This window comes from Trichosurus vulpecula, chromosome 6, assembly GCF_011100635.1.
Source record: "Trichosurus vulpecula isolate mTriVul1 chromosome 6, mTriVul1.pri, whole genome shotgun sequence".
Classification (NCBI taxonomy): domain Eukaryota; kingdom Metazoa; phylum Chordata; class Mammalia; order Diprotodontia; family Phalangeridae; genus Trichosurus; species Trichosurus vulpecula.
Genome location: NC_050578.1, coordinates 155,518,935 through 155,534,717, shown reverse-complemented (window position 1 = coordinate 155,534,717; position 15,783 = coordinate 155,518,935). Strand labels below are relative to the sequence as shown.

Genomic DNA, 15,783 nt, shown 5'->3' with positions numbered 1-15,783 from the left:
TGAGTCTTAATAACTGAAGACAGTTCAAGCACATTTCCCCTCTATTGGCCTCTATCAATTAAAACCCAGTGGCTAGGTCCTTAGAAAACTAGGCAAGAATGACAGAGCATTGAAAGAAAAATGTCCCTGTTGATTCAACAACAATAGGAAGAAACAACACAAAGAACCCCAGTCAGTTTCCATTTGTCAGGGAAAACCAATGCATATGGGACAGTAGGAAAATGGTTTTGTTACCCGTTTAATGGTTCGGAGGATGATGACAAGAAGCAGCCAGAAGAACATGGCAATCACGGCTGTGCCAACCAGAATAATGAGCTCCAGGTTTGTCTTTTCCTGAGCACCTGGAAAAAAAAATTGGAAATGTCAGAAAGAGATGGAAGGCCACCAACATGAGCTACTACACGTACTAAACTGGGTTACTCAATGTCTTTAAATTTCAAAAGTTCAATGCTAACAAAGGTAGTGAGTTACTGAACAGAGGGAAAACAAGTAATCCTTGAAAGATAGTTTACAAGACTGGTTAACATTAACAAAGTCCACAAATGTAAATGGAAAAGATAGCAAAAGATATTGATTATTCAAGGAAACTGTCAGTAATAAAGAATCAAAAAATGAGCCATACGGTGATTAGAGATAAATATAAAATGCCACAAAGGATTTAATATAGAAAATGTTGAAAAGACTGACACCAAACAAAAAGGGTAAAGGAAAAATAATAGGTACCAGAAACAAAAAGTCCTTATTGTTGTGTGAATAAATCTGTTTTACTTTGTTAATCTATGTTTTAATTTTTTGTGATGTTTAAAATTTTCAGAAAGGATTGACTCCTTGTGAAACCAGGGCCTGGGGTAAATGAAGAGGATCACTGATGGGAGGAGTAGGAGCCTGAATGAATAAATTGGAAACTACCGGGAACCCATTAATCATCCCTAAGAAGATGGTATTCAGAACTCACACAATCTTAAAGATGGAAGAGACCCCAGAAGTCATCTGACCTAACCTATACCAAGCATATCTCCAAAAAGCGGTCTTAGACTTTGCCTGAGGAGAAAACCCCATTGCTTTCTGAGGTAGCCCATTCTATTTTGGGATAGCTCTAATTCTTAGGAAGTGTTTTATACTGAAGCTTCCAGAAGGAAAACAGAGGAATAGATGAGAGAGGGTGGTAAAAGACAATCTAGGTAGAATCTGGGTGCTGTTGGAGGGTGGTCTTCAAAGTGGGAGGGGGCACACCATGACCCCAAGGGGTGAACGATCAACCAATCACAACCAACCTGTGATAACTAATCATCGGGCTTTTTTCCAACACAACTATGGCACCCACTTCACCCCATTACCACTGCCACCAACACTAGTCTACTCTTCCCTTGTTTTTTCCCCAGTTCCTGGTCTCTTCCTTTCTCTACTAGACATTGGCCAGTTAGGACAGTTACACCCTGACCACCACCCAGACACCCATGTAGACAAAAATCCCTTCTCCAACCTATTCGCATCCACTCCCTGCTCCTCCCTCTCCCTTCCCCCACTGCTCCCCATCACTTGAGGTGGGAGGGTGTTAAAGGTGGGGAGGGAGTGACTTTTTAATCTTTAGGGGGAAGGTGAATCACAGAGAATGAGCAGGTATTGATGGATTGTGATTTGTAGTATAAATTTATAACATTCTTTTCTACCAAACCCACCTCCCTTCCAAGCTTCCTGATTTCTGTCGAGGGTAGCACCATTCTTCCAATTATCCAGACTCCAAGCCCAGAAATCATTCTGGATTCTTCATTCTCATTCAAGCTACAGATCCCATCCAATTAATCACCACATCTAACACCATAGCATTTCTCATATCTGTCTTCTTTTTATTCAGACACCACTCTAGTCCTGGTGCTCATCTCCTCTCTTATGGACTACTGTAATAGCATCTGAATTGACCTCTCTGACTTACTCCACTCTCCGCTCTCACTCCTGATCTCACTCTGCTCCAATCCATCATCTACACAACTACAAAAGGTATTCTCCTAAAGACTACTAGGAGGCACGGTGGATAGAAGACTGAGCCTGGAGTCAGGATAAACCCGAGTTCAAAACTGGCCTCAGATACTTCTTAGCTGTGAGTCCCTGGGTAAGTAATTTAACCTTTGTCTCATTTTCCTTAACTGTGAAATGGGAACAATGATATCACCTACCTGCCACAGGGTTATTATAAGGATCAAATTAAATATTTGTAAAGTGCTTAGCACTGTGCCTGACATATAGTAAGAGTTAAATAAATGCTTGTTTCTTCCTTCCTCCCTCCCTTCTTCCTTCCTTCTTTCCTTCCTTCCTTCCTTCCTTCCTTCCTTCCTTCCTTCCTTCCTTCCTTCCTTCCTTCCTAAAGCACTGGTCTGACCACATCACTCCTCTATTTTATAAACTCCAGTAACTCCATATTAACTTGAGGATAAAATATTTCATCTTTATCTCAACATTTTTGAATTTCTATTTTTTTGGTGGAAGGTTTTCTTGCATAATTACTAGTACAGTAGTATGTATATATAATTTATAAATAAATTAATATAGGTGTATTAAGGGTTCTTGCTCAAAAATGTTTTACTGATATGGATGTCCTAGCTAGGCAGTTTGGGGACCACTTGCTCTATAAAATGAAAACCCTTAAAAGGATGGAAAATTTAAGAGCTAGTTGAAACTTTCAATCTAAGAGTAAATGAGAAAGAGGTGATAAGGAGGCAATTACTAGTTTTATTATCAGCTAAGTACAGACTAAAAACAAACTGGGGCATAAGCCACGAAAATGGCAGAGGGCAGCATGGAGGTGGCTGAAAGATAAACAAATAATGGCAAAATAAACGCTGAAAGATAATGGCAACATGGCTAATGTACACTTTGGAATATGGTTTATGTTAACTGAAATATTTTACTATCTATGTGAGAAAGTGAACTCTCACTGGAACACTAATGGATACCCTCATTTTTCAATTCAGGCTGAGTTTTTTGGTCTGAGCCTGAGGTTTCTTCAGGGTAGACAATTTTCAGTATGGAAACTCCCACTAATGAAGAAGTTCTGCTATTCATCCAAAAACTGCAGAACCAGAACCACGTTGTTTGTTAACCACAAACTAAGACAAGTCCAACAAAATCAGTTAACAACTTATCTGTCACTATTCTGGTCTCTGGGTCCTTGCAGAACAATTCTTCATAGATATATTAATATTTATGTACTACTTTTAAATTTATTTAATAATTATTATTTTCCCTTGGGTGGGTTATGAAGAAATACATTAGTGAACCTCTTAATCTGAAATCCCAGAAAGCTGTCTTTCCTATCTTATACATATGCTGGAAGTATTTAAAATTATGAACAAACATTAATATTTCCATATACAAAGATTCCCACCCCCAGGATTTTTTTAAGTACACTGTCATGCCAACGCTAGTTCTTCTTGTCAATGTCCTTTTTTGAACTTTATTCTGCTCTGTGTATTTTTTTACTTCTTTCATAAATCTTTTTTCTTTTCTTCTCCTTTTTTTGACACCACTATCACTATCTTCCTCACTTTCTTCCATAACTCCCCCCACCCAAAATAAATAAAAACATTCCTTTGTAACATACAAAAAGTCAAGCAAAACAAATGTACAAGCTGGCTATGTCTGAAAGTACGGGTTTCATTTGGCATCTCTAGTCTATAACCTCTATAATTCACTTTTAATAAGATTTAACCCAGTAGAAATCGTAAAAAGCCTATTCTCTCTGAGCTGCAACATTTTTATGAATATAAAGTATCGTCTTTATGGATATCCCCATAAGATGGTGACCTTCTTTCTCCTCCCAAAGTAAATAGACATCCAACATTAATATAACAAATGAAAGGAGATGGCAGAATGTGAAGGGAAGTTTTCAGTTGGTCTGGCTAACATTATTCCCCCAGTGAGAATAGAAAGGCTTAGGGACCATCATAAAATAGTAGCTAATTCTACAAAGAATAGGAGGAAAAAGCCCTCAGTGTAGCAGCGACTTCCCACTGACCTTCTACCATGATAACAGTCTCAGCTTTTGCGCATCCAAGGACATTACAAGCACGACAGGCGTAGAGACCTCCATCTTCTTTCCTCACCCGGCGAATAGTTAGGTTTCGGTTTCCATCTTTTAATATAATTCCTGAGGGGATGGGGTGAAATGGTCATTCTTATTTAAGCCAAGAAACAAAAATACAAATATTAATTCCTGTTTTTTAGGTTCAGATTTTGACTTGTATCAATGAGCATTTTAAAGAATGTGACTCCTAGTCCATAGTCCAATACACACTAGGATTGATGTTTGCCTTTAAATGAATCATATAAGAAAAAAGAAATAAATTACAAAATGACAAGGTTTTTGATAACCTCACCTGGAAAAATTCAACAAGGAAAGTAGAGCAACAAGTCACTACTCACCTGAATCCTCGACAAGTGTTTCATTATCTTTAAACCATGTAATCTGTGGAGGAGGAATTCCAGAGGCTGAGCAAGAAACTTCAATGGTTTCACCGATGTTTGTTGTCTGGTTTTCCAAGTTTCCTGCAATCATGGGTGCTACACGCCCTGTTGGTAAAAAAAAAATGGTGCAGGCATATATATGTTAGTTATGTATATATACCTTTTTATGTCATATAAATTTTTTGCTTCCAGCTACTTGGTGATTCTTTGTGAATACTTAACCCAATAAGCGTTCAACACCTACTAGGTGTGAGACTTTGCATCACCATCATTATATATGGCAGCTGAATGTTGAGTTTTTACTAAACAAAGTCTGACTAATATTAAACCACGTTAGCAGGAACATCTTGGAAACAATATGCAATGACAGAGTCCAAACAACATCCTCATCACAGGTGTCCAATTTCACCCACATGCACATCTCTAACCATGTAACTCTCCTTAGGAAATTTCTTCTCCGAGTATTCTTAGAAATCTACAGTACTTTTTTCCCTATAAAATGAAACCTGTCAAGGGGGCGGCATATATCCAGAGGGAGACATGTTAGCAGAGATAGGGCTGTTAAGTTGGGAGCTGCCTAGGCCACAACACCAATCAGAGGTACTTTTTAATATTATCATTTATAAATGCACATGTTTTAATGGCATAAAAGCCTACTCTTTGGGGCATATGGGCACTCCTTTTGTAATCAGTGAAGTTGCAGATGTCACAGTAAAGTCTCAGAGTCTCCAGTGGAGAGCAATACACAAGAGGGCGGTTTCCAAATCTTGCCAGGCACACACATGCCTCACTTGGGATCTCCATCTGCACTTAATGAAAAGACACAAGTACTGGGGAAATGTCTGTGTGAGAAAAAAAAATGGGAACCTGCTGGTCTTTGCTTAAGTGTACAGCAAAATTTGAAAGACAAATTTGTGCAATAATAATCTTCCCAGGCAACTGGGCCTGGAATCAGGAAGATCTGAGTTCAAATCCAACCTCAGATGCTTACTAGCTGTGGAACCCTGGGCAAGTCATTTAACCTCTGTTTGCCTTAATACACTGGAGAAGAAAATGGCAAACCACTCCAGTATCTTTGCCAAGAAAACCCCGTGGACATATAGCCCACTGTGTCACAAACAGTCAGACACAACTGAACAACTGTAACATCTTCTCAGTCTTTTTAACCAGAGGATTTTCCCATTGAAACAGTCTGGTCCTCTGGCTACTACAGCTTTGTCTTGCCTAAGTGTGCAAAAATATCTGGCTTAAAACAATGAAACATAAGGCATTTTTTGTATTGGAGGCAACCTCACTTCAGAGCTCAGAAAAATGAGGTCGCCTTGGTCATGTACTATATTAGATATAATCAGTTGCACTAGCCTTTTTTGTCTAATTCTAAGAGAAATTAAGCCAGAAAAAAAAATGTCTTTGAATCCTTAGGAAAATCCTAATCCTTAGGAAATAACTTCTCCCTGTATGTCCATGGTCACAGAAAAGATAAGACTCTCCTCCACACCCCCAGCCCTTCAGCAGTCCTCTTTATCCAGACTGGAGGTAGCACAGGTTGTGTTTTGACTGGGGTCCCCATAGGACAGCCTCTCTTCCCCAAACATCTCTCCTGATAATGCCTGAAATTCTACTATTAGCAAGTCATTCTTTTGTGTCATACTGTCCTTCTCTGACAATTCTCGGGGTGGGGGTGGGGCTACGGCTACAAATAACTCCCTCTCTCAAGGGTAACACCTTAAGACACTAGCACATACTTCAATGTGAATGAGTTCTGCAGAACCTATTTGCTAGGAACAGAGGTCAGGGATGCATGAGAGCAATGGGTACTTGGGTAAAGGGGTACGCTGAAGGAAAAAAAAAAAGGTGAGGGAAGAAGGAGATGAGGTTATAAAGGCAAACTTCATCTACTTTGAAATGTTGTGTGAGGCTGGCCCTGACTCAGGTCAAGATTCCCTAGCACATGGGCTCCAGTCCTCTGCAAGGGATGTATACTAATTCCTCAGTACACCCAGAATGGTCATTCCATTCTCTTCATCCCATTCTGGGCCACGTTCCCAAGGGAATCCCAACGGCTCTTGCAGGTCACGAGCAGAGTAGTGTCAGAGTGGTATGCCCTCGGAAGCAATTTCCCTGTTCTAGTCTAAGCCAACGCTGACAATCAATACAGTGCTATATGAGCATCCTACCCCAGGGCAGTGGAAGAGATCTCCCTGTCTTATCTTAATACGTCACTAATATTAGCTAAAATCACCAAGCCAGAAGATGGTACATATGGATGAGACAAGCCCTGTGAAAACCCCATCAGATAAATGTGCAATGGTCTGCTCTGGGCAGCTTCAAGATGGTAAGGAATGGGTCTAGATGGGAGGGTCTAGGCATTTAGCAAAGCACTGCATGTAAGTAGGCCCTCTTTGAGCAGGATATTGCTGCCAAAAGCCGTATCCATACCTTGCACAGTAAGATGTCTGACCACACAGTGTCTTTTCTTAGTTATCTTGTCCTGAGCCAAGCAGACATAGTCCCCCTGGTCTTGCAATGATATGTTCCGCAGCTCCAGGGTCACAATGTCACTTGTGCTGTTGGAGACCATCGTGGCATTCATTTTCAGAAGGGCGTCCAAGCTCTTGCAGACAGGCATGGGTAGCTCTCCTAGGTGGTCCTGAGAAGCCCTTGGTCTAATTTTATACCATGTAAGGTTCTCAAATGTGGATTTTTCTGCAGTGCACCACAAAGACACATTTTCCTGCTCGGTGGGCTGATTGCCAGGTTGAAAATTAATTTCAAGACCCCCTGAAATTAAAAAGCCTGTCATTAGATTTGACCATTATTCAGCTAATTTTGGCAAAGGAACCAAACCCCTGCCACCTCATTGTGACATGGAGGTGATTTGAGGTTCTCAAAGGTTCTTCCATGGAGCACAAGTGGTAGCAGGTTCTATAAAATGGAAAGGACCAGTCACAATCTCTGTGCCGGCATCCGAAGATCAGCCTGGTTAAATTCAGAGTATCCCTAACTTGGTCTCAAGCTGACGAATTTTTCAACCACAGCAGCTCACAAAGACAATGCTATGAGCTAAGATCTACACCAGTGGGCAGAGTGGTCACAATAACGAAATGAGAGATCTTTGAGATACTGAAGACAAATGGGACAATTCAAGTCCCACTTTCCTAAGTGTGTCTGGGGTCTAAATCACCCAGTTTTGATTAACCAAATCTCTACTTTTGCTATGAAATACAAACCTTTTGGAAACATATTTCTAAAAATTTGGTCAGTACATCACAATTAGTTGCATGTAACCATAATATCTCCATCAGTGAACATGTGTGAATTTTACATGTGCTATTTATAGACGGAGTTGAATAACTTTACTTTCTAGGTGACAGCAGATAAGCCTCATCTTCTCTGAAAAAATGACTTTAGTTTTCCTGCAATGGAGCATCTATGATAGAGAAGTGATCAAAAGAGTAACACGACTTAGCATCTCCTTTCAGATGGATGGAGATCCTTCCTCCCCCTCCAACACACACACACACACACACACACACACACACACACACACGCTGTATGCTTACTTGTCACATGGAAGGGGATAATCCTCTCACTGCGTCCTACTTTGTTGACTGCTTCACATTTGTACAGGGACGACACATTTGCTGCTTGAATCACAATGGTGCTTACAGTCTGTGGGAGAAGCAAACAATTCCATATCCTGTGTTTGCCGATGGCTATAAATGGCGCAGTGGGTAGAATGCTGGGCCTGGAGTCAGGAAGACTCGCCTTCCTGGATTCAAATCTGACCTCAAACACTTACTAGCTGTGTGATCTTGGGCAAATCACGATGGAACTGTTTGCCTCAGTTTCCTTGTTGGTAAAGTGAACTGGAGAAGGAAATGGCAAACCCCTCCAGTATCTTTTCCAAGAAAACTCCAAATGGGGTCATGGAGAGTCAGAAGCAGCTGAAATATGTGCATATTCAGACTAAAAAATAGATTTACACATATTCATAAATCTTTCCTCAGTGTGTTCTTCAGTATTGTGACTGCTATACAATCTATCCAAATATATATACTGGGCATCATAGAGGATCCCAATTCATGCTGGAATAGATCATGATAAAAAATACACTCAAAGATCTATTATTTCATTCAGGTGGGGAACTCCAATATTAGAACTCTTCTCCAATGGAGATTGTAACATGTCTATAACTTAATACGTAAGTCCTAGGGAGTGGGCTAAAGCACATAGAAATTAAATGGCTTGTCCAAGGTCACACTGCTAGTAAATGTCAGGAGTAGGATTTGAATGTATGGTACACTACCAACTACCCCACACTATTTCTATCTCTACTACAGTAAAAAATTGTAGAAATGTAAAGATGTTAATATAAATGCTTTAAAATAAGACCATGCTTAAAATAGTAATTAATTTTCCAACACATCTGATTACTAATCTCCAAAATTCCTACACATCACTGCTGCAATGTTCATCTAGTAGAATGTAAAATCCATGAGGTCAGCAACAAGTTTTTGTTCTTGTGTTTGAATTTCCAGTGCCTAGCAGAATGCCTTGCACATGGTAAGTGTTCAATAAATGTACATGCATTGAGTTCAATGAAAAAAGACACAGATATTCAAATCCAAGCATTTTCAACTTACTTTGTTTTTTTCATCTATCATGACAAATTGATTCTTGGTAATTTCAATGGGATTGCCCCCATTTAGATCCTCCATGCTTTTCCACTCCTTGCAGGTGTAGGGATTTGTCACTAAGCCAGCTTGCCTGCGAGAGACAAAATTTAGAGCGGGCCATGATCAATGGACAGGAAAAAAAAACCAACAACAACATAGCTTGGTTGGCATGTTCCTAGAAGCATTTTAAATGGATTCCATCATATTGCAAGACCTTTGTGCCAAATAGAAATCAGACTTCCAGAACTGGAGGAAAGTGTTCTAGCAATTCGGTAGATCCATTCAGGATACTGGAGGGAAGCGGCTATTTTGGGAACAAACCTTCATTCATAAATTGGAGAGACTGGACAATTCAAGTTAATTTAGTTCAAAGGAAGGCAGGGAGACTGAAAACCACCGGGCTCCTAATAGGAATTTCTTGAGGACAGTGGCCTTTGTGTAGGAAATGATCAAGCAGCTGAGGAAGAAGCTAGTGGTAGTCATTTTAAAAACAACAACAGGAAGTGGAAGACTTAGGGTGGTGGTAGAGGTTGTTGGGTTGTTTTTTTTTTTTTCCTAAGGATGTCTGGCCTTGTGTTGGAGCCTGATAAGCAAGGCTTCAGGCACTAAGGCCTGGAGCTCTTTCCATCATTCCCTAACATCAATCAGCACACTTCCTCTTGGAGATGGGCTTTCTCACAGATAAGCAGAGGCATCATATTCAGCAATTTATTGGCTTATGGAGAAACACAGAGATTAACAATGAGCATAAATAGAAAATATCCTGTGTTTGGTGAAGAGTTAAGGGTCTCTGGCCACTATGCAGCTAGAATGTCCTGAAGAGAAAGACGGATAGGCTTTAACTTTCCCAGAGAGGCAGAGGACCAGCTGACCCCAAAGTGGACCACAGTAAACAAAGGCAATTAATAAAGTACACTGTCCAAGGAAAGGTGGAGGGAACCTAGGTTCAGTGACTAAGCAAAACAGTTCTTGGTGCAAACTTGCCAGCTGCTGGGAGGCAGAAACCACAGAGCCAAAGGACAATCAGGTGCCTGGGTTGTACTTACCTGGGGTTATAAGTGCAAGCTTCTTCTAACTGCCAATACCAGTGGATATTGAGAGGCGGAGGAACAGCATACACAGTGCATGTCAGGGTCTGCATTGAGCCATAGTGGTAGGAATCCATGGGGGCGATGAGAGATTTCTCACCAATCTGGGGTGGAACTAGAGAGGAGGAAAACTCATGTCACGGGCAGCTCATCAACCCTTGGGAAGGCAAGGAAGAAGTTTTGAGCAACTAATGATTACTTCATTTCTTTAAAAAGGTGGCTGATTTTACCCTCGTTTAAGGACTGTTAAGGGGTCCCCCAAACTTGCTTTCTGAGTTGCCATATTTTGCAGAAACACAACTCAAAAAGACAAGTTCAGGGGATCCCTTAACAGTCTTTAATACCCTTCACACACATACATATGTACATCTTTCCGTGTGTGTATGCACACATGCGTGGGTGAATCTCAAGTGTCAGTGTTGTTTTAAGCTTTAAGTATTTCAGAAATAAAAATGCTACAAACTTACAAAAACATCACTTAAAAATTTAAGTTTTTTACATATATATTTGGATTTTTGAATTTTAAATAATAAATGTTTTATTTTAATTTTTAGTTTAAGTCAAACTCAAATAGAAATGGAGACCACTAAAATATACCTGTGACCATATATTGACTTAGAAAACCACATATTATCTATAGTCTCTGTATTTTTATTTATTTTGTCAAATATTTCCCAATTACATTTTAATCTAGTTTGGGCTACACTTAGGAGTGTTGAGGGCTGCATTTGACACCTCTGACCTAGAATAACTTATAGTACAAGATGGGAGTTATTTGAATTTTAATGAGAAACACAACAATATTTTAAAATTTAAACAAATGACCTTTCAAATGTCATTTTTTGTAAATGTGTAGCCTTTATACTTCTGAAGTTATTAAAACTTAAAAGCTGCACTAAGATTTTTGGGATGTGACTAAGGAAACTGGGAATCAATGAGTTAATTGATTTTCTTGAATTCATACATATGTATGATGCACACATACATGCTTATGCATGTATGTATATTTACATACAATATTTACATATTTGTATGTGCATATAAACGTATCACCACCCCTGAACTAGGATGTAGGCAACCAGAACTCTTCTTCTGAGCTCACAATTAGCAGTACAAGTTCAGGAAAGCTACTTAAGTCATGGCATCCCAATTTGCTTATTTGTAAGATGAAGGTGATAAGGATCCTTGCCCTACCTACTTCACCAGGTTTGGGGGAAGATCAAATGAGATAGGGGATGTGAAAAACTGAAAAATAGAAAGCACTACATAAGCATAATGTACTATCCCCCTCCTTATCTGCTTCCCCACGCCTGATGCCTTTCTTCAGATAGTGGTCCTAGTAGAAACACTTTGCCTATTACTACCAATCCAGAGTTTCAGGCTCTATAAATTGCCCCTCTTTGACAGGTTCATATCCTGGGCATATATTTAGTTATTTCCTGCATACTAGTGATAGTATTACTTTATTCACTGTCCATCTCCCCATCTTCCTAGTGAGATGGAAGACCACCAGGCTTTCCCATCTGCCCTGCCATGGACTCCTAAGGTACTTCAGGCCTTCCCATCTGCCTTGCCTCTATATTCTTCACACTTATCACATTTTCATCTGACCTCCTGATGTAACCTAAGGACCCTAAAGCTACAGGGGATATATTAGCATAGAAAACTCCCAGAAGTTGGTCTCTCCAGCTGAACTACAACATAACAGACAGACTGAGGGCAACAGGAAGAATGGGTAGGGTGGATCAGGATGTTGAGAAAGGGAACTACAATTCAGATTTATAATGCCAGGGGAATGGAGACAGAAAATGCCACATCCTCAAATAAAATTCAAGCTTTTCTATCCTCTATAAACTCAAAATGATTGCTAAAAATGAATGGTTCACACTGAACTTGATGTGGTTATGCCAACTTGTGAAACCTTCTATAACACAATCATCACTAGGATGGCCAATAAGATCAGCAAAAGGTTTTCAATAAATCCAAAAGGAGAGTCTGACCCTCCCCCAGCCCCACCATCACATATCTGTATGCCATGTATAAATCTTATGATCTAAGGCTACATTGCTCCCAGGCTCCTTCTTCTCACTACGTTGCCAAATGCTATTCTGAGTATTTGAAATTGTTTTGAACATAATCAATATAGACTGCCCCCTCATAACACCCACTCCACACTATACTAGATCACTTGATTTTTCCTAGATGTAGACTGTTGCTTGAGAGAAGTCAGTCAGTTAGTCAATAAGCATCGTCAAGCGCCTACTGAGAAACAGCCTATGGAAAGGATGGCAGAGGGAAACAGGAATCTGACCCAAAAGGAGATGTAGATGTTCTTTACAATAACATTCAAGTAAGAAGAGTGAAATCAAAGCTCTCAGACTCACCATTCACTACCAGAGAGACCACATGGCTCTGCCTCGCCTTTGTGATGGGGTTGGTGAGGAGGACAGTGTAATTTCCTGCATCCTTTTCACTTGCTTCTGTAATTGTCAAAGCATGGCCAACTTTAATTGTATGATTGCTTTCGATGGCTTTTCCATTTTTGTACCTGTAAGGGTGAAAATAAATCAAACAAACCCCAGCATCATTAGTATGTGATAACAGGTTGCCTTTATAGAAAATAATACTTGGTGCTGATTTCTCATATTTACCACTTTATTTCAGGTGGTGGATAGCCCACATACTTCACAGGGATTCTGACCCGTTCGCCCAACTTGGCTTCCACCAAAGATTCCATTCCACTATGAAAGGCAACAAAAGGCTTTTCTGCAAGAAAGCAATTGTGGAAACCATTGAAAACCCTCAACATTCACAACACAGCAAGAAATTTAAATGTCAATTGGGTGAAGTGGGTTGTTTGGAGTTTTTTAAATTTTTTTTTAATCCCATGAAAAACCAATTATATAGCAGTCTGAGCTGCCCTATCAGAAGGGAAAGGCAGGCCTAGAGAGTGTACATCATGGTACTATCCAGGTAACACACAGCCAAGGCTTTTTAGCCAATCTAAGTTTATTTAAATTCTAGTTTCCAGGAACTAGTCATCACAAGATTGTAGCAAGGCAAACAATCTATAAACACGAGTTGAGAGCATATAATATGATGTTCTATAAGATCTGTGCCTTAGACAGCATTAATAGGATTGAAACAGTCTTGAAAGCATATAATGACTTGCCAGTAGGGGCAGGGGCCAACAAAAGCCACAGGCTTTTTTGGAAAACATTCAATCAGTTCAAGGGGATGGATGTCTTACCATGGACAGTGACATATGTGCTGTTTTTCTTGGTCATCAGCCCACTGGATGCTTCACACATGTACCAGCCCTGATCACTCCGGGTTACATGCTCTATAGTTAAGGTGCTTAAAAATTCCTTACGCTCATTTCCTAATGGATTTTTCAACTCCCGTATTTCAGGCTGGAGAAAGAGAGGTTTACTCAGGGACATTCTGGTAAATACGAAACAACCAGCTCCTCCTCCTAACAAATGTACACTCAGCACACTTTTAAGTTTAATCTGCATTATTAAAATTTTCTCTATCACTTTCTTAAGTCAAGAAATCAACAAAACAATAAATCAAGCCCCTCAATTTGTAGCATTTGACAATTTCCAACTTGTAAATCTTCACACTGAAAATTTAACAATTGTCTCTTGATTGATCTGGCTGTGGCATACCCTGGCTTTAATTCAACCCCCAACCCCAGAATAACATTATGTGGTCAGCATCTAGCCACTCATGTGATAACACATTTTGTCTTACTGCTATTCATTGGTGAATACGATTTAATGTTGATAAGAGTAACTCGTGAACCCTTAAGATTACAGAACAACTATCATGTTTGGAGCAAGAAGGACTAGACGACAGCAGGTGAATTAGAAACAGGACAAAAGCTCTAGCCATGAGTGCAAGATGAAGATGAACTGCCAGAGGGATACAGCCAAGAAGGGTAGAGTCCAACACGACTCGATGTCACTCTGCCCACCTCAGAACTCCTGAGAGTAGCCAAGGCAATCATGACTTGGACAGTTAACAAAATATTATACAAGATGGAAAGGGGGAAAATATTTTTTTCTAGGAGGAAAAAATAATATTCATTTTAACAGAGGGAAGAACACAATTTTTATCCACTTCACTCCACTCTCTTCCTCCCTGACATTGGGTGCTCTATGCTCTGTAGTCCTTTTAAAACTTAAAGAGATTCTGAGAGCTGATCTGGCCAGAGGCTGTCACATCTCACCAGGGTGAGTCCCTCCCAAGGATTCTTATCAAGGTATCTGGAGATCTGGTTTGCTTTGTGAGCATTACCTTCAAAGAAGGATATTCCCAATGAAAGCGGATCCCCACATTGAGTTCTGTCTTTGCTGTGCAATTCAGAACAAGCTTTTCTCCAACAGCCAGTTCCACACTGTGAGGGGGATTCAGAGCCAACTCATAAATCCTGTACCCTGTAGGAAGTATATTGGAAAAGCAGAAAGCAAGAGAAAAAAATCTGAAACTTGGGTATATGTTTTTTTTTTTCCCTAATGATGCAGTAACACACTTGCTTTTCAAATTTCTTGGGATGCTTTGTCCCTGAAGGATATCTCCAAGTCTTAAACTCTCCCAGGAACCTGAGAGACAGAATCAGGCTCATAGACTAACCTATGCAAAACTAAACTTGTGGGACCCAATATGCCCCTGAATCACAGGCTCTTGGGTTGTGTGACCTTGAACAAGTGACTTGACCTCTCTGCGTTTTAGTTTTCTCATCTGTAAAATGGGAAGATTGGATTAGGTGACCTATAAGATTTCCTCCAGCTCTGAATCTATGATCTGGTGGTCATTATTAGGTGGGAATAATAAGAAAAATTATTGTCATCTTACCAACGACCACAACGATGTACATAAGAGACTGGTAGCTTTCATCATTGATTTTTGCCTCACAGAAGACCATGCCCGCGTAACTTATCATGTAGCTGGGAAGAGTGAAGCCTTTCTTGCTATCCCAGAAAATTTTTTCACCATCAGGAACAAACCGCTTTTCTGGATACTTCTGGGGAAACATTAATGGCATGGTCAATTGGCATATCAAAAAGAAAACTGTATAAATTTAGCCCAAATGCATTTTATTTAAGCCCCTCTTATTCTGTTTCCTATTTTTAAAACCACAAATTGTCTTTCCTAATCCTTCCTAAATTGGCTTTTAAATCCCTTACTAGACATGGCCCATGTGAGCTTGAAACACTCTATGTGGAGTATTTGTGCCTTTTATGGACAGTGAGAGTCCTAACAAACCATTAGAACCATAAACAAAAGAAGAAACTTGGACTTACCGCATAAAGTGACACATTGAGGTTTGATATGGAACTGAGGCATGGGACTACAACTGTTTTGTTTTTGTTTTCTGTGTATACGACACCATGTTGATCACTTACTGATGAAATAAATGGAGATCTGTAATCTAAAGGAATATTTCATTCCATTAGTGAGTTAGTGAGTGTCACTCAGAGAACATCATGACAGAATCAATTTGGCATGATACTGTGAAAAAAATGCTCCATTTTCATTGCCAGCTTGTC

General features: G+C 39.9%; 1 protein-coding gene across 2 annotated transcripts in view; it reads right to left on the bottom strand.

Annotated features, from left to right (window-relative positions):
• The window catches only part of KDR (kinase insert domain receptor), a 51,104-nt gene that overhangs the window by 25,344 nt on the left and 9,977 nt on the right, over window positions 1–15,783 (bottom strand). Inside the window, exons 4-16 of one of the 2 annotated variants that reach the window (XM_036763695.1) lie at window positions 15,538–15,665; window positions 15,089–15,257; window positions 14,531–14,670; window positions 13,479–13,641; window positions 12,880–12,994; window positions 12,613–12,776; window positions 10,187–10,343; window positions 9,108–9,231; window positions 8,025–8,133; window positions 6,901–7,242; window positions 4,420–4,566; window positions 4,013–4,144; window positions 235–341 (exon numbers count right to left, since the gene is read on the bottom strand). In XM_036763695.1, the coding sequence (XP_036619590.1) occupies window positions 235–341; window positions 4,013–4,144; window positions 4,420–4,566; window positions 6,901–7,242; window positions 8,025–8,133; window positions 9,108–9,231; window positions 10,187–10,343; window positions 12,613–12,776; window positions 12,880–12,994; window positions 13,479–13,641; window positions 14,531–14,670; window positions 15,089–15,257; window positions 15,538–15,665 (1,997 nt within the window). The remainder of the gene's footprint in view (window positions 1–234; window positions 342–4,012; window positions 4,145–4,419; window positions 4,567–6,900; window positions 7,243–8,024; window positions 8,134–9,107; window positions 9,232–10,186; window positions 10,344–12,612; window positions 12,777–12,879; window positions 12,995–13,478; window positions 13,642–14,530; window positions 14,671–15,088; window positions 15,258–15,537; window positions 15,666–15,783) is intronic. The other variant, XM_036763696.1, reaches the window with a different exon arrangement.